Source organism: Aythya fuligula, chromosome Z (assembly GCF_009819795.1).
Source record: "Aythya fuligula isolate bAytFul2 chromosome Z, bAytFul2.pri, whole genome shotgun sequence".
NCBI classification, from domain to species: domain Eukaryota; kingdom Metazoa; phylum Chordata; class Aves; order Anseriformes; family Anatidae; genus Aythya; species Aythya fuligula.
Genome location: NC_045593.1, coordinates 30,913,111 through 30,932,042, shown reverse-complemented (window position 1 = coordinate 30,932,042; position 18,932 = coordinate 30,913,111). Strand labels below are relative to the sequence as shown.

The 18,932-nt window shown below is 39.3% G+C and overlaps 2 protein-coding genes across 4 annotated transcripts in view; one reads left to right on the top strand and one right to left on the bottom strand.

The window, feature by feature from the left end:
* Nucleotides 1–14,765, top strand: part of GLDC (glycine decarboxylase) — a 41,117-nt gene extending 26,352 nt beyond the window's left edge. Inside the window, exons 17-25 of the mRNA XM_032206173.1 lie at nt 6,079–6,204; nt 7,092–7,241; nt 7,721–7,833; nt 8,489–8,630; nt 9,656–9,767; nt 10,783–10,878; nt 12,041–12,213; nt 12,978–13,058; nt 14,125–14,765. Of these exons, the coding sequence (XP_032062064.1) occupies nt 6,079–6,204; nt 7,092–7,241; nt 7,721–7,833; nt 8,489–8,630; nt 9,656–9,767; nt 10,783–10,878; nt 12,041–12,213; nt 12,978–13,058; nt 14,125–14,268 (1,137 nt within the window). The 3' untranslated portion in view covers nt 14,269–14,765. The remainder of the gene's footprint in view (nt 1–6,078; nt 6,205–7,091; nt 7,242–7,720; nt 7,834–8,488; nt 8,631–9,655; nt 9,768–10,782; nt 10,879–12,040; nt 12,214–12,977; nt 13,059–14,124) is intronic.
* A 1,617-nt stretch (nt 14,766–16,382) lies between these two features.
* The window catches only part of UHRF2 (ubiquitin like with PHD and ring finger domains 2), an 85,601-nt gene continuing 83,051 nt past the window's right edge, over nt 16,383–18,932 (bottom strand). For 2 of the 3 annotated variants that reach the window (XM_032206174.1, XM_032206175.1), the window contains exon 16: nt 16,383–18,309. In XM_032206174.1, coding sequence (XP_032062065.1) covers nt 18,163–18,309 — 147 coding nt within the window. In that variant the 3' untranslated portion in view covers nt 16,383–18,162. The remainder of the gene's footprint in view (nt 18,310–18,932) is intronic. The other variant, XM_032206176.1, reaches the window with a different exon arrangement.

The following is an 18,932-nucleotide window of genomic DNA, read 5'->3' as shown; positions in this document are numbered from 1 at the left end:
GTAGAGAGGAGAGTTAGTTCTGCAGCTAGGACTCATGCAGGCCAGAAGAAATTAGGTTCTCTTATCCTTATCTGTGACAAGCCTTTGGTATTCCCTGCTTCCCTCATGTGTACCATCTTAAATCTTATTTGACTGTAAAGGCAGTGGGAGTGAGGAAAAGAGACTTCATCAAATGGCCTGGCTCTTCACTGAGTCTGGTTAGGATGGAATTAACTTTCTTCACAGCAGCCCATGTGGTGCTGTGTTTTGACTGTAACACACTGGTGTTTTGTCTACTGCCTACAGAGTGTCAAGGCTTCCTCTATGTCCCACTCTGCCCTGCACCCCTTCCCCAGGTGAGTAGGCTAGGGGTGGACAAGAAGCTGGGAGGGTACAGAGCCAGGAGAGCTGACCCCAACTGACAAGGGGATATTCCATACCATATTATGTACCCACTAATAAAAGCTCAGGCAAAGGAAGATGTAGGGTCAAGTTCGTGGTTATGGCATTTCTCATCCCAAGCAACTGAGAAAAGATACTGAGGCCCTGCTTTTTGGGAATTGGCTAAAGATCTGCCTGCTGATGGGAAGTAAAGAGTGAATTCTGCCTTTTGGTTTGCCTGTGCACACAGCTTTTCTTTTCCCTATTAAATTATCTTTATCTCAGTCCATGCATCTTCTCACCTTACCTCTGTTTTCCTTGTCCCACGGGAGAGGGGAGTGAGTGAGCAGCTGTGTGGGTGTTTGGCTATTGGCCAGGTCAACACACCACAGAACTTTTTGGTGCCCAACGTGGAGCTAAGGTAATTATTGTTTTGATCTGAGCATGCCAGTTTGTTTATTGGAAGGCTCCTAAGGTCTCAGAGCTTGCTTGCTTTACTGTATGTTAGAGTCCAGGGCTTTTTAATGGCTGTTTTCAGACCTTGCAGTTTGCTGTGCTGCTTATCACTTTTGTTTTGCTGTACCTGGGAACATTTTGATAAAAGCAATGGCCATGTGCTTGGGCTGGCATATGTCCCTGGAATGATGCTGTTCCTGTGCTGAGTGAGCTATCTTGTGGAGAGGATGAGGGATTACACCTCCCTTTTTGCCTCTGGGGCTGACCTGTCCATTTTTCTTGCATGGGCTCCTGAATTTTTTTGTACATCCTTATGTCAGGTGTTTGATCCCATTATTTAGCATTGTTGACTTGTTATTGTGCATGTGGAACCTTGTCTGGTGCTGGTGTAAGAGTGAACAACTTGTTGAGGTGACAGAGAAATGTGCCCCAATAAGGCTGAACCCTGGGTGGTATTGTGTGTGTGGGGATTTGGCCAGGTGCTTGGTGCTGCTATTGCCTCTGATAACTTGGGTTTTTACACCTGAACAGGCACACTGTCCCATTTCCAGCAGCTCCTAGCACAGTTCTGGGGCTTGGTCTGTGCCTATCAAGCCCCTCACTAACACCAAGCCCCTCACTAAGAGCAGCAGGGGAGCGCAGGCCGCTACATCTGAGGGCACTAAGATTCAGACAGGCACCCAAACCCCAGTTACAGTAATCACACCAGTAGTCAAAAAGAAACACTGGAAGTGGAGGTCAACAGGTCTGTACCATCAATTAATAAGGGAAGAAGAAGAGGAAGGGTCTGATCAGGAAGCCAGCCTTTTGGCAAGGGAAGGGGAGGAAGAAGTGATAGAAGTCAGCAGATGGAAACCATACAGTTCCTAATGTTGAGCAATCTTTGAGATTTGCAGAAAAATAATGTCTGCCAGTCAAGTGAGCATATTGCTGCCCTGGTTGCTGGGGGTGACAGTCAGGAACTGAGGGGAGAGAAGCCCAGCAGTTGGGATATCTTGCCAGGGGTTGGGGAATCTACAAAGAAATCTTAAGAGAAGTGATAATGCACAGCTTCCAGAGGCAGTTCCTGTTGATTGTGAAGGCAATGAGTTCCTTCAGGTTAATATTGTCACTTACTGAGGCAAGTGGACCACTGCTGAGGGAGCTGTTCGGAATCTAAGAGAATTAGCAGTGGTGGAGGTGATGTATAGTGACCTGGACATCATTCAGTTCTGTGAAGATCTGTATGGCTTCCAGTATACAAGGGCAGTGTGGAGGAGACCTGTGCAAAATGCACTGGTGTTGTACACCAGCACCTTGGTAATGATGGACTATCCACACCTGGAAACACCAAAAGTGAAGAGACTGTCCTGACTCTAGTGTTTCAGGAAGAATTCCTGTCCTTCTCATCACCACAGGCAGCATCTGGGTTGTCAGGGTGCTCCAGGGAGTCAGCTTCCACCTGCTAGATGGAGATGGAGCATGGCCTGCTGCATGGCACCATCTGGTTCTTCCTGTGTGACACAAGAGGACAGGTAGAAGAAGGACAGTGTGCCCATCTTGTAGCTAGGAGCCCATGTGTCTGAACTGCAGGGAAAGACAGCTGCTTAAAAGAGGTCATCCAAGAAACTTACTGCACCAGTTCCTGCCAAGACAGCAGAAGACAGCTGAGGCAATCCCTCAGACTCATAGTAAGGGCTGAAAAATTTATCTTCTCCAGAGTTTGGTGGAGTGACTTCTGATCTGACACCAAAGGAGTCAGAGAATGAAGCTCCAGCCAGCAGCAGAGGGCCCCTGCCTCTGGCCAGGTGAAGGAAAGGGACAAGAAGCTTTGCTGGACTGTAATTCTGTTCAATGGCCTGGCATGCTGCATCTGGAGGGGTATAAAGTTTTGTTGGTCACTAGGGCATAGTATGCTAACATACTGACAAGATGAGAGGTGAGAGGATCCATCTGGATTTGTGGAATGATAGAGATACTTCAAAATTTGTCTATATTGGAGGCTAAGGTGAACATAACAGGGAAAAAGCATCAGAAGTATCCTATTGGGGCAGCCCTACAGGCTGTGTGGATCTCTGGAGTAGGCTACCTCATGGGAGGGTACTTTATGGGCCCAAGGAGGTACCAGTGGGTTTTTGGGGAACCACTCATGGACACAGAAAATTGAAGTGGACAATTGTGTACCTTGCCTGGCCTCTGTTGCGGGTCGAAGGACATCTGGTGTTGATGGGTACAGTGACAGTGGGCAAATGACAGTATTGCACCAACCAGGACTCCCTGACTAACATCCAAAAGTTTCATTCATCTATTGGAGAGGCAAGGAGTGATCCATCAGGACTTACTCACCCTTTAGTAGTTTCATAAAGAATTTTCTTTAAAAATTATTCTTTTTTAACATTTAATGGAAGACAGTTCTATCTGAAGAATTCGAAAGTAATAGCATTTAGTATTGTTTTTTAGGTGCTTTCTGAACAACCTGTGATGCCTGGAGGAAAGGCTATGGTAATCATAGGTTTTAGGTATGAGTTTCAAAACTACAGTCCTGGTTTTGTAGTGATAAGGTTTGTTTTCTTGTCTGTGTCCAGAAGTTTGTTTTCATGCCATTACTCAGTACTGTGGCTTCTATTCTCAACTATGCAATCATGTTTTTTAGTGTCCTGGGTAATTTTTTATTAACAGGATATTTGACACTTTATCTCTGTTCCAAACCAGTTATGAGCAATTTGAATGCCACAGAAGTAGCACAGGTATTTAGTGTCCTATTTCCTATGATCCTTCTCCACAGTAAAAACTGACCATTTACCTTTTTCTTTCATTCCATTATTTTATCAAAGTATTTACCCATGTGGACCTTTCCACTTACCCTGTAGGAAATTAGTTTAAGAACTTTGGCTTTGGGACCACATCAAAGACTTGGGAATCTGAGATTAGTTAGATATTTCTCTTTCACATACTCATAGAATTGAATTTCAGTGGTTGGGGTTGGACTAGATGATCTCCAGAGGTACCTTCCAACCTCAACCATTCTATGGTTCTGTGGAAAAAGTCTTTAATGCAATGATATCCTTATTTTTTGAACTTAATTTTACACTCAGTTTTAGAACTAATTTTCCTTCTCAAAATGGACAGATAGTTGTCCTAACCTCCTGTAGACTGTCACCTCTGTGTGAGAAAACTGCTTAAAATAGCATAGTGAGTGCTAGCTCATTCTTTGTTACTTTGCTGGATCCAGATCACCACAAGCTTTCTGGAAATCAGCCATTCTTGCACTTTATAGGCTTTGTTTTATGAGTACTTTAACGCAGCAGGAAGTGAGTTAGATTGAAAGTGTATTTCTTAGTTATCTTCTGATTACCTATGTATGCTTTGCTGCTTCTCTTACTCCATGCATGATCCTTGGGCTTCTCTGTGTGTCTGTGGTCCTTCTACGCTCAGAAATACCAAGATTAACGGCACAGAAGAGACATAATTCTGGCACTGCTGTTATCTACAACACTTATTCAACCTGCCATGTAGCAATGCTTTTGTTAAACTATTTTAAAGTCAAGTTTTTCATCTTTGATGTAAGAAGTACAAGTAACCAATGATTCTTTTATCTCTATTCTACATCGGGAGGGCTGTTAAGTACTCAATGCAAATAAAGAGTTGTGTAGACATTTAGAAAGTTAAAGTGGTAGTCAAAAGAGGAAGATTGTATGACAGGGCTTGATGCTGGTAGGCAGCCTAATCTTTGCTCCAGATACATACAGAGTCAACAGAAGGTCTGAAGCACTTAAGGTTAGAGTCACTGTTATCAGACATTACTGTTGTACTGATTTGAACTACTCTGATGTTTAATACGTAACACTGCAGCTTTGCCACTTTCTGTCAATTAGTGCCTGTGCCTGTTCAGATCAGCTTCATTTCACACACATTTTTTTCCACATTTTGGCCAGATTATAGAAAGTTAGAGGTGTTCTCAGTGGTTTCCCCTCCAAAGCAGGTGGGATGTGTGCTAACAGATTAGCTGTTTTTTGTTTGTTTGTTTGCAGCTTATGAAAATAAAGCAGCTGATCAAACCTCTTTTAGTCAGCCTCATTTGGCTTTGGTGCCCTCTCCTGGAAAAATAATACTTGCATTAAATGACAGCTCACATCTGTTTGCTTTGCTGTCTACTCAATAACTTCTGTACCCAGCAGCTGCAGATTCAATCCAGTAAGACTGGGTAGCAATCTAAACTCATTTAACGTTTCTTCTGCACCATTGAAATTACCACAGATGTACCACAGTGCATCCAACCCCTGGAGCTGGGATCTTTGTACTTTCCTTTTGGCACAGCTGCACAGTAAAACACTGATGTTTCACTGCAAGAAGAGAAAATATCCATCTGCTGAGACCAAGTGGTTTCTTAATTGAAATAGCTTTTAAAGTAATTGGCATTTGTTTTAATGTCTCCATGGAGCATGAGGTAGAGGTTATAATGTAGTTCTTCATAATATCAATCAAACAATAACCAACCAATCAACCAAAAAACCTTACTGCCAGCAATTTAATGCAGCTAAATTTGAGTAACTTAATAAACTTTGTTAAATTAATCCTTGAAGGTATATTTATTGACTTTAGTCAATAGGTGGAGTTCCTAGTAAATGTCTAGAAACATTCTGAACTCCATTTTCCTAGTTGTCACTGATAAGAACCAAAATTTATTTAAGGAAAAGCACTTTCATCTCTCACTTTTTTAACTGAGCTCTATAGAGGATGTAAGTAGCTGTGTGAAACTTCTTATCTATAACTGGAATATTTCAGTCTAAATTTTTCTTTTCAATACAATAGAGAAGAAAACACTTTGGAAGTCAGTTGAGATATAGTGGAAAGTTGGAATTAGTTTTTCCGTTCAGCTCACTATATTTGAAACTGGATGCTGATTACTTGATTATTGTAAAACAAACAACTAAAAATAAAAACGTAATTAGTCTTAAAAATATAAGTGAGAGGGAAGGAAATAATATTAAATGTTTCTGGAATAATGTTATGGAAATACATTCCTAAATGTGATTTATATGGCAAATGAAACTTTTTTCCTAATGGGTGTTTTGACTTTGCTACCTGTATGGATTTTCTTCAAAGAAAACTGTTTCATCCTTCAGTGCAAGTGGCAATTTGCTGGTGAACATGTCCTTAGTGTACCTTTTAAAAACTTTGATAATGACTTGGAGCTGGGTATAGACCATAATACTTTTAAAATACTTTTAGAGATTTTTATAACTATCTATACTTTAGACCCTGTTTCTTTTTCCTTCCAAGGTTTGCCTTATTCCTAGATCTGCTCATGGTACAAATCCAGCAAGTGCACAGATGGCAGGGATGAAGATTCAACCAATTGAAGTAGATAAAAATGGGAGCATTGATATCTCCCATTTAAAAGCAATGGTGAGTATTTAATCAGCTTTAGTGTTCAGGACAGGAACAGTCCCTCTCCTTAACAGGTAATAGTTTTGGCAGCTGAATCAGATTTTCTTTTGAAATAAAATAGGGCAAAAACAGGGAATACATGCTTAAAAAGAATGAGAAATTCTTTTCTTTTTTTCTTTTTTTCTCACTCAAACACAAGATGAGACACTTGTGAGCTTTCCTGTAATTTGAGGATCTTTTGTGCAGGAGTGGCTGACTGAGTTTTTCCACACAGTAGGCTCTTTTACAGCTGAACATTTTCATCTACATGTAGTATTTGAAATGAATGGAGCATGCTCATGAGACTGAAGCATTTGAAGCTGCACTTTAGCCTTCATTTGGTAAAATTCAAGGACACCTCTGCTAGGGAAGGTGTTGCTAGGCAACTTTTTTCACTTTTTCGAGTTGATTGGCTGCAAGTGAATCCTGGGAATCCAGTGGATTAGCAGGACACACTTCTGAAAATACATATTTGAGCAGGCTTTTATGGTAGTAGTGAAACTGCATTGCTGAAAGTAGGGGGATGGTCTTTGAATCACATTACCTTGAAGGGTAAGCGTTTCACCTGGCCTGTTTTAAGGTCTCTGAGGAGTGGCTATTTTGTCTTTTCATATCATGCCTTATTCCACAGTTTAAGATTCTGATCTGTTAAGAAAATACTGTTTCTGGATTGGTATTGCTGAAGAAAAGAGGCTAGTATCTTTTGCTGTTTATAAATGACTTAGGCTGCCTGCTAACAGATGTGCATCTCACCCAGAAAGCACCTGATGACATTAGTTACATGCTTTTTTAAAGGTCTTGTCTTGAAGAAGCCTTATGAGCCTCACTGAAATGACCTTTTACTTTGTCTCCCTCTGTGCCTCCAGGTGGACAAACACAAAGAGAACCTGGCAGCCATCATGATCACGTACCCTTCCACCAATGGTGTGTTTGAGGAGGAGATTGGGGATGTATGTGAGCTGATTCACAAAAATGGAGGCCAGGTTTACCTGGATGGAGCGAACATGAACGCCCAAGTATGTGATCTCTGCAGATGTGTTACAGTCAGGCATGTACATTCCCTAGAGAGAAAAAAAAAAAAAAAAGGCAGCAGTACTCAGTTCAGACCCTAACTTTGTTACAAGATAACACAGGGTTTAGGGGGGAGGTGTGGATTCTAAGACCTGTAGTGAAAGCTAGGTGGTGATAGAGCTCTTTTATCTGAGTTTGCCCTGAAGTTTGTTGGAAGTTGTGTGAGTTGTTCAACGGAAGTTGCATAGACTGCCTTTGTGGTAGGCATTCTTCAGATATGAATAAGAAATCCTCATGTAGAAAAAAAGAAAACAACAGTATTAGTACCAATAATTGTTTGTGATGCATCATGTTAAAGGAAAATTAAAAAAAAAAAATGTAACATCTTCTACATCGTAATTTTTTGAATGCAGTAATAGGTCTTACAATGTCAGGGGATCAGTTTGCATGTAAAGAGTATTTTGAGACAGTTTTCCCTTCACAGGTGGGTCTGTGTCGTCCTGGAGATTATGGCTCTGATGTCTCTCACTTAAACCTTCACAAAACCTTTTGCATTCCCCATGGAGGAGGAGGACCTGGAATGGGACCAATTGGAGTGTGAGTATCTCTTCCTTAGCTTTTTCTTTAAAATAAATCAACAAACAAACAAAATCCCTTAGTGAATTTTGGTTGGTAGTTTACTTAAATACAGAGCTGTTAATGTGAGAGGTGTATTGACTGCTGTTTGTATACTTCAGTCCTTCAGTCCTTCTCCAGGTAATCCTGTGCTGATCTCTTGAATGGTGAAGTTCACGTGTATTCCCAAGTCCCGACTTTCATGTTGGCCCTTTAGTATGTATGCTAGACCTTGCTCAGCAATCTATCTTTTGAGTAAATACAGAGATGGTTTGTGGGCTCTGAGGGCTGGCATTGTGTATAGTCCAGAACAATGAATTGGTGGATGAAGAACATTCATCTATCCTAAACTAATTTTGTTCTTAAATATATATATATATATATATATATATATTTATTCTTAGTCCTTCAACAAATCATCTTGTTTTGGACAGGCGCATGAGTATCCTGAGGTAGAAGATCACACTCATTTTGCAAACTGTTGTTACCAGTTATACTGCTATACTTTCTGTTGACGAAGTGGTAGACTGAAGTCTGGTGGACTCTGTTTAGGAGGAAGGTGAAGAGAAGCTACTACTGAAAACGTGCAGGAGTGGTAACACACAGTTAAGTTCTAACATCAGTGTGTTTGTTTTAGGAAGAAACATCTGGCTCCCTACTTGCCTACCCATCCTGTCATCAAGATTCAGACTGATAAGGATGCATGTCCTTTGGGTACTGTCAGCGCTGCACCTTGGGGTTCCAGTGCTATATTGCCTATTTCCTGGGTGTATATCAAGGTGTGTAGACTTGTTTTAAGGAGTATCACCTGAACGTCTGTTTGTGTTTCAGCAAGCCTGAGGACCACCATCACTAGAATCATATACACAGGTTTAAGAACAATTCTTATAAGCTGTTTGCACAGACTGCATGGTCACAGGTTATTTAAATCCTTGGAATATCCTTGTTTCCAGTAGAACTGCCTATTGCCATCTGTTGCAATTACTAATGTGACAAGGATTGGCAATAGTGTTATATCCATGCAACCTGCTTAATAATTCTTTCTCTTGGTAATAATTCCTGAGACAAATAGACTCTGAGCATACAAGAAAGCTGAAATCAGGCTTGCCCCTCCACTGTCTCTGATATTAAATTTCTCATGCTTAAAAGCTGGTGATTACTATTTTTCCAACTGTCCCATCTAAAGAGACTACCATGAAGGCTGGTTTGGCATAAGTTCAAAATGCAGTATTAAGAAAGCCAAACACAGCTCATTTCCAGTACTTTCCTCTTGCAGTGCCTTAACAGAGAAATAAGCTTGCATCTGTGTTCGTTTGGCTCTGATCTTTGTCAATGCACAGTGTGATCTGTGACATGACAGCAGCAAGCAGAGTTTGGGCTGCTGGGACAGGCTGTTCACACACCACAAACAGCTTTCAGTTGGCTCTCTGGGCACTCTTTCCCTGGGGATAAGGATGGTGGCAGGCAGCATGCAGTTAGAAACCCATTGATGAAATTCGTGAGTTCTGCTCTCTTTTTCTGTTCATTTCAGAGCTGCTCAGTTTGAGGAGAGGTTTGTGTTGTTTGCTTGTTTACTTTCAGCAAATGCTATTAGTCAACAAGCCATGTATACCACTATTTCTCAGAAGTGACACCCAGTGCTTTTCTGTGAGTGTGGTGTGGAAACATACAACAGCAGTGTACTGCCATAAGCGAGCCAGATGCATTGATGTGCTGTTGTGTATCATGTTTGCCAGTACAAGAACACATTTAGGTTGCTTGGGAATGTTTTTAGACCTACTTCTTCATGTTATTCTTCTTTCAGACAATGGGAGCAAAGGGTCTTAAACATGCTTCTGAGGTTGCTATATTAAATGCAAACTACATGGCAAAGAGGCTGGAGAAGCACTACAAAATCCTTTTCAGAGGAGTAAGAGGCAAGTATTGAAACACTTGATTTCTGCCCTGAAGTTGCCTTTTTTCATGATCTTTTATGTAAAAGTTGGCTTGCAGTATGGTTCTTATCTAATGCTGTGTGGCAGCTGTATCTCAGACTTTACCTGATGCAGTTCACGAGGAGGGAAATAACCTGCCACACAGCTTCTGTGGAGCTACCACATTGAAACTGAGAGAACTGGAAGCAGAATAAAAATGCCTATTTGTAATTAGATGAAATGATGACAGAAGGTGGAATAAACTTTGACATCAAATTGTTCTCCTTGAAGTCTAATAGCAAATTAATGAAACAGTAGAATAGGCAGAAGCAACAATATTAGGCCTCCAAATCTCCCATAATCTCTCCAAGTTCCATATAACAATGCAAGAACCCAAGGCAATTTTTGGATGTATGTTTTCCATTGCACACATCTTCTAAGGAAAAAAAAATAATAAATTCTTTCCTCATTTCTATTCCTCGTTCTCCTTTGTGAGGAAGGTGAGAACCTCTTGCCAATGTGAAGTACCTCCAACTAGATCCTGGTTTCCTGCTACAATTCTCCTGTCCCACAGGGAACAATGTTCTTCAGGGTCATGGATTTCAGCATTTAGTCTCTCTATAACAATAATATGGGCTTTTCTCTTACATAATGTGAAACTTATCTTGTACACAGCTAATTTGAGAAATCCTATGACCCAAATGGTGTTGGACCACCGACAAATCCACTTATTTTTCAGAGTACTTACAAATTATAGGAGCTACTTTTGGCTACCTTTCCCTAGATCTTGCAAAATAGGCTTCTGAAGATTGTATGGGACTTACGGGGCCAGTGTTCAAATACCAGGTTGTGTAGTCCTTACCTGCTAATTTCTCTGATTTGAGTTTTTGCCAAAGTGGATATTTTATAATTTGTCTCTTTCATATTCTCCACAAAACCACTAAAAATATACTGCTTGGTAGGTATGCTTGGTTATTCTCCAAGCAAGTAAACATGGTGTATGCTTTTGTGTTTACAGGTTATGTAGCCCATGAATTCATTTTGGATACAAGACCTTTCAAAAAAACAGCAAACATTGAAGCTGTGGATCTTGCTAAGCGACTTCAGGATTATGGTGAGTCAAATATAGATTTTTAAATAACAGCAGCTTAAGTGAGAACTTGCAATATCTGTTCCAAACGTTCTGGTTCTGTGCTTATGGATGGTGTATGGATGGTGTATCTGCCAGAATCATCTCAGGGCATCCTCATATGATGAGAGGCAGCTTAGAGAGCACTAGCATCCACTGAGTTGTAGCAGCTACTTAAGAGCCTGCTGCTACTTCCCCACCTTTGTAAACTGCCCTCCAAATGTGCAATTACATGACTCTGAGACATTGGGCCTAATGGATTGGAGCCAAGAGCTCAATAAGGTTCCAGCATTAAATATCATGGAAACACCAGTGCTTTTGAAGTAGAATAATAGGATTTAAACACTTTTATCCCAGCACAATTTAGGAAGGAGTGTTTCCTTGGACTGGATGCTCCAACGTTGCCTTTTGTACACTTGCTCTGGAGAACTTGATCTGCAGCCTAAACATAAGGCTGCATTTAGTAGTAGTGCACTAAAGGAGTAATGAGAGACCACCACATTTTTTTTTTCCTTGCTTCCCTGAGCATAAATCTATACTAATCTCACTTTGGTATTCAGCCTGTCATAAAAAGGTAAAGGGACAAAACACTTCTACTGAATTAAGCAGCAGGGAATGGAAATAACCCTCGACAGAAGTAATATACTTAATGGCTGAAAACTAACACAATAAAAAGCACAGATTTTAAGAGCATTTCATTATTGGTGTGTAACTTTAAACTACATTGTAAATAACATAAATTATCCTTTGATGTATAAAAATTAAAATACTTGATACTTTGAGGAAAATACTCTTTACTGTGAGGGTGACAGAGCAATGGTACAGGTTGCCCAGAGAGGTTGTGGAGTCTGTGGAGTCTCCTTCTCTGGAGACACTCAAGGCCTGCCTGGATGCCCTCCTGTGCAGTGTGCTGTAGGTGATCCCGCTTGGCGGGGGGCTGGACTAGGTGATCTTCAGAGGTCCCTTCCATTTCCAATCATTCTGTGAGTCTGGGACTAAAATATCTGACTTACCTTTATAGTGAGTACACTACCAATTCACATGTTCACTGCCATAAAGATTATAGAAAGGGCTAAGTGTGTGAATCACTTGCTAGTTAATGCATATGTTAATTCATAATGTCAGTGACTGATTTCTTCTTGTTCAGGTTTTCATGCTCCAACCATGTCCTGGCCAGTTGCAGGCACACTTATGATTGAACCAACAGAGTCTGAAGACAAGGCAGAGCTGGACAGGTTTTGTGATGCAATGATCAGTATTCGACAGGAAATTGCTGAAATAGAGGAGGGCAGGATGGACCCTCAGATTAACCCATTAAAGGTAAGACGATAAAGAAAGCATTAGTATCATCAGCTTAACCTTGGATGCTTACTTGAACCCATTTCAGCCCATTTCCTGGTCTTTCAGTACTGCAGAAAATAATCGCATACAACTAAATACAACATTAACCAGTGTGCAAACTGGATTGAGCATCATGAGGCTGAATGGAATAAACCTTAAGCATAGTTTGGTGGGGGCAGATGAATACCTCAAAATTTGACTTAGAAAACTTAGCAGTTCTCTGAATTTGAATTTTGATTTTCCCCAGTAAGAAACCCAAACTTTGCTGACACAGCAGAGGATGTTATTAAGGAAGTATATCGTCTATAATTTCGGGGGCCATGTCAAAGTAATGAGGAAGAGGTGCTTATTTATCAGGCATAAGAAGGGAAGTGAAATTACCTTATAACTAACAGTAAAATAAAGAGTGGATGAATTATTTTAGCAACAGTGGTATATAACAGCTTTAGGCTCAAGTTCTGTTCAGCTGTTGTAAATCTGCACTAAATTTTCATGTACTGAGAGGATTTAGTGAAAAGCTAGAAACATATGCAAACTTTGGGTGAAAATATCCAGCTACTGACTTGCTTCCTGTTTTAAATCTTTTTTTTTTTTTTTTTTTTTTTTTTTTTCCGAGATACATTGTGAGGAGAAACTCTAGACAGTAATGTGACTAAGTAGTTATGTGAATTTGAAGGCTTCATACTGATTTGTTCAATTGAATCCAGCAACTTCATGTCTTAAACATGTCTTTCTGCTTGTAGATGTCACCACATACTCTAAACTGTGTCACTTCTTCAAAGTGGGATCGTCCTTATTCCAGAGAAGTGGCAGCATTCCCACTGGTGAGTAAATGATGGAATACTAGTGATGTGGTCATACATTAATTTGCTTTCCGCTCTGCGGTTTTCTGATCCATTGTAGAAGACCTAATTTGGTAAGAATAAAAACTATAGACTTTTCTTTTCAACTGTTACTCTGTTTTTGTGTGTGAGCTCTACAGCAGTTCTATTAGTTTTATTTGCAAGACAAGGAAAATAACTTTAAAAAAAAAATCTCTAATGAAGTTTGAACTTACATTTAAATGCTGAGATTTAGAAATTTTGGATGTTCTTACTGAGAAGTGAGTTAGAACTCTAGTCACTTCAGCCTGGACATTCTGCACCAGACACTCCCAAAACAATCCCACATCATGATGTTCAACGCTCTGCTACAAAGAACTTAGATGAGAGCTTGACAAGCTGCAAGCTCAGCATGGGGCAAGCAACATAAATGTGAGCCAGCTACAAATAAAGGCCAGACTGGAGCTGGACATATCAGATTTCCTCAGAGCATTGCATAAAATTGCTTCCATAACCTTATAAACAGCTAACTAAGCACATGTAACAAACACATACAACTCCTCTCACCTGGAAGTGAATTGCACCTGCTTTATTGCTAATGAACTGTTTCAAAGAAAAATTATATAACTGTAATTGTGAAGTTGCTAGCTTGCTTTATTTTAATTAACTTTATTTTTCACATATATTAGAACTATATTGAACAACATGGGTCTTGTTAGTCTCCATCACTTTTCTGTGTGTTTTTTTTTTTTTAATCTGTTAACCAATTATTCAAAGCATCATAGTGTTCATTTATTTCATGATAACTGGATAACTGCTTCTTTGCAAGCGTGTGTTAGAGGACATGCATGCACTTTTCTGAAAATGGAAATAGCCTTTTGACTGCTATCTTTATTATACATACATGTTAACTTTAAGGGTTTGAAAATAAATTGGAGTTATTATTTCACTTAAAATTCACTTTTCCAACATTTATCATTTTTAAAACTTCTAGTGTCTACTACATTTATACACATTTGCTTGGCATAAAGATTAAAATATTTTTTTCAACTTCTTGTTCTGCACTTAGCCGTTTGTGAAACCTGAGAGCAAGTTTTGGCCCACAATTGCTCGCATCGATGACATATACGGAGATCAACACCTGGTTTGTACCTGCCCACCAATGGAAGCCTACGAATCTCCCTTCTCTGAACAGAAGAGAGCGTCTTCGTAACACTGCCTCCAGCTGCCTGAGTTTCTGAGTCCATCAGGATGGCCTTCTCCTCCCAGACCTGATAGGGAATTTATATACTGTGTATATTTTGGGTAATCATTGTGTTTGTTAATTGAATCACTGCTCAGTTAAAATGTAAATACAATCAGTACATTAGGTGTAAACAATGTGTGTGTTCCACAGCAGCTGATGTTAAAGTTGCCTTGATTAAGCATTTTGTCTGTTTTGTGCTAAAGTTTTAACAATTAACTTTCAATTTGTGATGTGGCATAGAAAATATTGTTTAAAAAAGTTAGAAAAAAAGCAGATGCATAAGGCAATACAATTAAATATTAACTGCAATAGTAATTGTTTATAGTTTGTAAAAACTGATGAAGTAGATTGTTTAATTTACTTCACGTATTACCAGTAACATTGCTAATGTTAATATTTCATTACTGTTTTTTTACCTACCAATGTTAGTATTCTAATAAAATTGGTCAGAATTTTAAGTGTCATCATTTTTTGGATTTTGACTTTTTACAGAGTTCTGTTCAACACAGCAGTATAGAACTGATGCTCCTGAAAATTAAGTTTTTATTTGTCAGAGTTGCCACAATGGAAACTGATTCTATCTGAAACAAAATACTGGCAGAGATTAACATTGAGATAAATCTGTGATTTTTCATGGTTAGTTTTACTGAGCAGTAAAAAACTTACTTTTTTTCTGTATCACCTCAATTTTTCCTTGAAGTTCCCTCTGATCCTATCTTATTCCAAAGAAGGCATGGAGCAAGTTACATGTAGCTACTTGTAGCTACTGCTACATGTAATACCATGCTCAATTACAAGGTAGTCAGAATGCAAACCTTAAACGTGGTCATCTTCCAATCTGTTCCCAGCCATATTTATATTAACCTACCTGTCCAGTTACACAGACAGACTGTAAATGTGACAGCAGAAGAGCATACCGGAAAGGAGTGTGGTCTTTGCAGGTACAATTGTGTTTAATGCACGTGAGCTCCTCTGTAGTGACAGGTGCCCTTGGCCACCTGAAGCAGGATTTGGTGAATCAGGAAGATTTGGTGAATACTCAGAAATAGGGCTGCATGGTTTTGTGCTTAACAGCAGTAACTACTTAACCTCTTCTTCGAGAGGTACGTGCACAGTCATGCCCAGAAGCTTTCTCTGAAGTGGCACAGATGAGCCTAGTGTTTACAGCGCTGCATATAAGTACCGTACTTTTGGGAATTCCCTTTAGGAATTTGGGAGTTGCAACTTACACATTACCTACCTTATGACTTCCATGGGGGGATTAGTTAAACAGAAAAACTGCAGATGACTGGGAATAGGAAAGGCTTTCATTAAAGAAAGGCTGGGCCAGGTATCAGTTTTGATTTGAAAAGGTGCACCTGGCTCTCAAAATGTCTAAATACACAGTGGAGAATATTAGAACTTTCTAATGTAGAATCTACTACTGAAAAGGGCATTCTTCCATAGCTACTGATAACAGCACTGTGGGGGCTAAAAAGGGGGGTGGAAGGAGGAGGGAAACATCACTAAACTTTGCTTGTGTTATTAGGAAAGGCTTTCTGGGTTGTCAAACTATCTCCACAAAGTCTTCTCAAGCTACTTTAATGTGTGGTAAAGGCACCGTTAAGCTGCCTGATTGTGTCTGTAACTGCAACGTTTAATTTAGAGTGAATTTTTTAAAGAAGTACATACTTGTATTAAGTGGCATACTTTCCACTGTTGACCTTAAACCAACAAATTTGTGGCTAATGGTAGATTAACAATAAACTCAATCACAGTGCAGTCATATAAATCAGAAATAACCACATTTCCTAATAGACAAGATTTACTAAGAGTTCTGCATTAAAATAAGCTTATAAGAGTGGTCTTGTAAACATAAATCAGAGCCATTCACAAAATAAATACTAAAAATTCCACCAACACTCATGTAAGGCTGGGACATGAATTTAAAAAATGTACTTTCCTATGCACAGTTTTGAGAGCTTTCCCTCTCAAAATGGTGCAGAGCTACTATAGATCCAAGTGACCAATTGGTAAAAAAAATGATTGAATGGAAAAGAGGGCATCTTTGCTTATTGAAAAAAATGCAAATGAGCCTTACAGAGGTAAAATGACATCTGTTAATAAAATAAAATGCACTACCATTATGTAAAACAGATATTCAACAGGATGTAAGACTGTCTACAGCTCTTTTAAATTGCATGCTTACTATTAATACTAATCCACCTACTGAACAAAGGCTGAATCCTCATTTAAATAAGCACAGAAAAAGCCAGAGCTAATTCTTTCACAACTGTTCAGCAACACCTGTTTGGTTCGATTTGGTTTGGTTTTTGATACATTACCAGGGACACTACCAACTTTACGTATGTTGGATGCTACTGAAATCCTAAGGAGACCAGCAGGGTAGGTGAGGAGAGAGAGAAGTTACTTAGAAAGAAATGAATAAGCCACTGAGCTAACATTTGGCCATGGAGAAGACGAATACCACGTGCCTCTGAATGACCAGTTCATTGTGCACGACCTGAGTGCTGAGCAGCTCCCGGCTCCGCTGCCAGCCCTGCAGGGAGGGCTTGCTCCAGCTCTGGGACATGGACTGAAATCCAACTAACATGCTTCCTTCAAAAGCTCAGCAGAGACCAGAGTAGCAACACAACAGCCATTGCTGTAGAGTATGTGTGAGCCCATAAATACAGATGTTGGGTTGTGGTTGTTTTTCTTCTTAATTTAACAATTGTTGCATTGATAAATGAAAGGAATATAAAGCCTTGTGTTTTAAGGAAAAAGAAGCCCACCTAAGGAAAGTACATAGTAATCCAGAAAAAATAAATCTCAAAAAAATATTATGATTTAAGTAAGTGGATAATAGTAAAAACCAAAATTAGCAACTTTTCTGAATCATAAAATATTTAATAAGGTATATTTGGGGGGGATATATTGTATATAAAATTTCAGATCACAATATGAAGCGATTTGAACCCTCTCCAAGCTAGCACTGCCTTCAATGCTGTGTAGATGTATTGCCACTGATACAAGACCTACTAAAAGCATACAGTTTAACTAATACAGAAGTGGCAGTTTTTAATATGAAATATTTTTTACACAACTAGAGTGTCTTGAATACCCTCTTTAAGTGCAAAAAACACAGATCACTTTACACTAATGCAGCAACAATGCATTCATATTGTTCTCATTAGTCATTAGTAGTCAACTTGCATAAGATACAAGAAAAGCACAATGAAGCTCACAAAAATAGACTAAAAATCAGCCTGTTCTTGAAAAAAAAAATACAGCATAATGGAAGAAAAAGACAAAAAAGGATTATGCACACCACAGAATTTGCTGTTCTTTAATCCAGCTGGCTTAAGTGCTGTTTCTGGTTTTTGCTGTTTGTTTTTTTTTTGTGGATTTTTGTTTTGTAGTTGGCTTCTTTTTTTTTTTTTTAATTTTATTTTTTTTTATGTAAATCAAACCACATGGACCAGGCACAACTAATATTCAGGAGGCAGTGTGTAGCTAAAACTTCACTAACTTTTTATCATCCCCATAATTTATCCTCCTCTGTCCTGAGGTAGTTACAAAAAAACAAATCATAAATTAAGCATCAGCTAGGCCAGTAAGAGCTGAGGCTTCTTCTTTTTTTTTCTTTAAAAACTATTTGTTAACTGGCCAAAACTACCCTTGATGTTAAAAGACAGCTGAGAATTAAGAGTTCTCACTACACCAAAAAGATGGCTATGAGGGGAAGAGGGTTAGCTGCTTCAAAATGTGACAATATATTGAGTCCCATCAAGCTGGCTGGTCCACTGTTGAATTCCCCATGTTTATTCTCCTTTACTGTCTATAAAGTCACTGGGAGAAGTTCGGAAGGATCTGAGCACATCATCGTCCTTTGCTGTAACCAGGGAAGAACTGGTCCAATAGGGTCTGCAGTATCTTGTTGGGAACCATGGTGTAGCCCTTCCCCAGGTCATAGCGGCAGGCAGGGCAAGTGAAGACCTCAGCTCTGAAGGAACGCTGTAAACAACTCTAGGACATAAAAAAGATTGGGAAGTAAATTGTGAGAACTTCATTTTATACTGACAGCTTAACCAGCAAAAACTAAGAAATTACTATAAACCAAAGACACAATTTTCTGTACTTCCAGTAAAAAGAAAAAAAAAAAAAAAAAAAGAAGTCATTACCAAGCCCTGTGGGGCATATTTTTGCCTATGTGACTAAAATGACCTAACAAAAGAACTCTGCTCAGGACTGGGATGTGAAACGTTGAGTCTGGGAGGAATTAAAAAACATCACTGCTGAGATTTCCATTAATGCCTTCCTGTGAAGCAGAGCTACATTTGCAGCTTCTTTCTAGCATCCCTGTTAGAATGCAACAGTACTCCAGACCTTCATGTCAAGCTGAAGGTGAATTAACAGGTATATTGTTTAAGTAACAGCATCCATCTATTCACCTCACCTGACAAGACTCAGTTAAACCTTACAGACACATTTAGAGTAATATGGTAATTTGTAATGAACCCAAATAATTTTCTTGTATTTACCCTCTACTGTTTCAACAACTCTTCATTAAAGTGTTACACATTTTTAAGATCTGTTTTTATCCCTTAACTATGAAAAATTAAATTATTGTTTCCATACCAACATTTGGC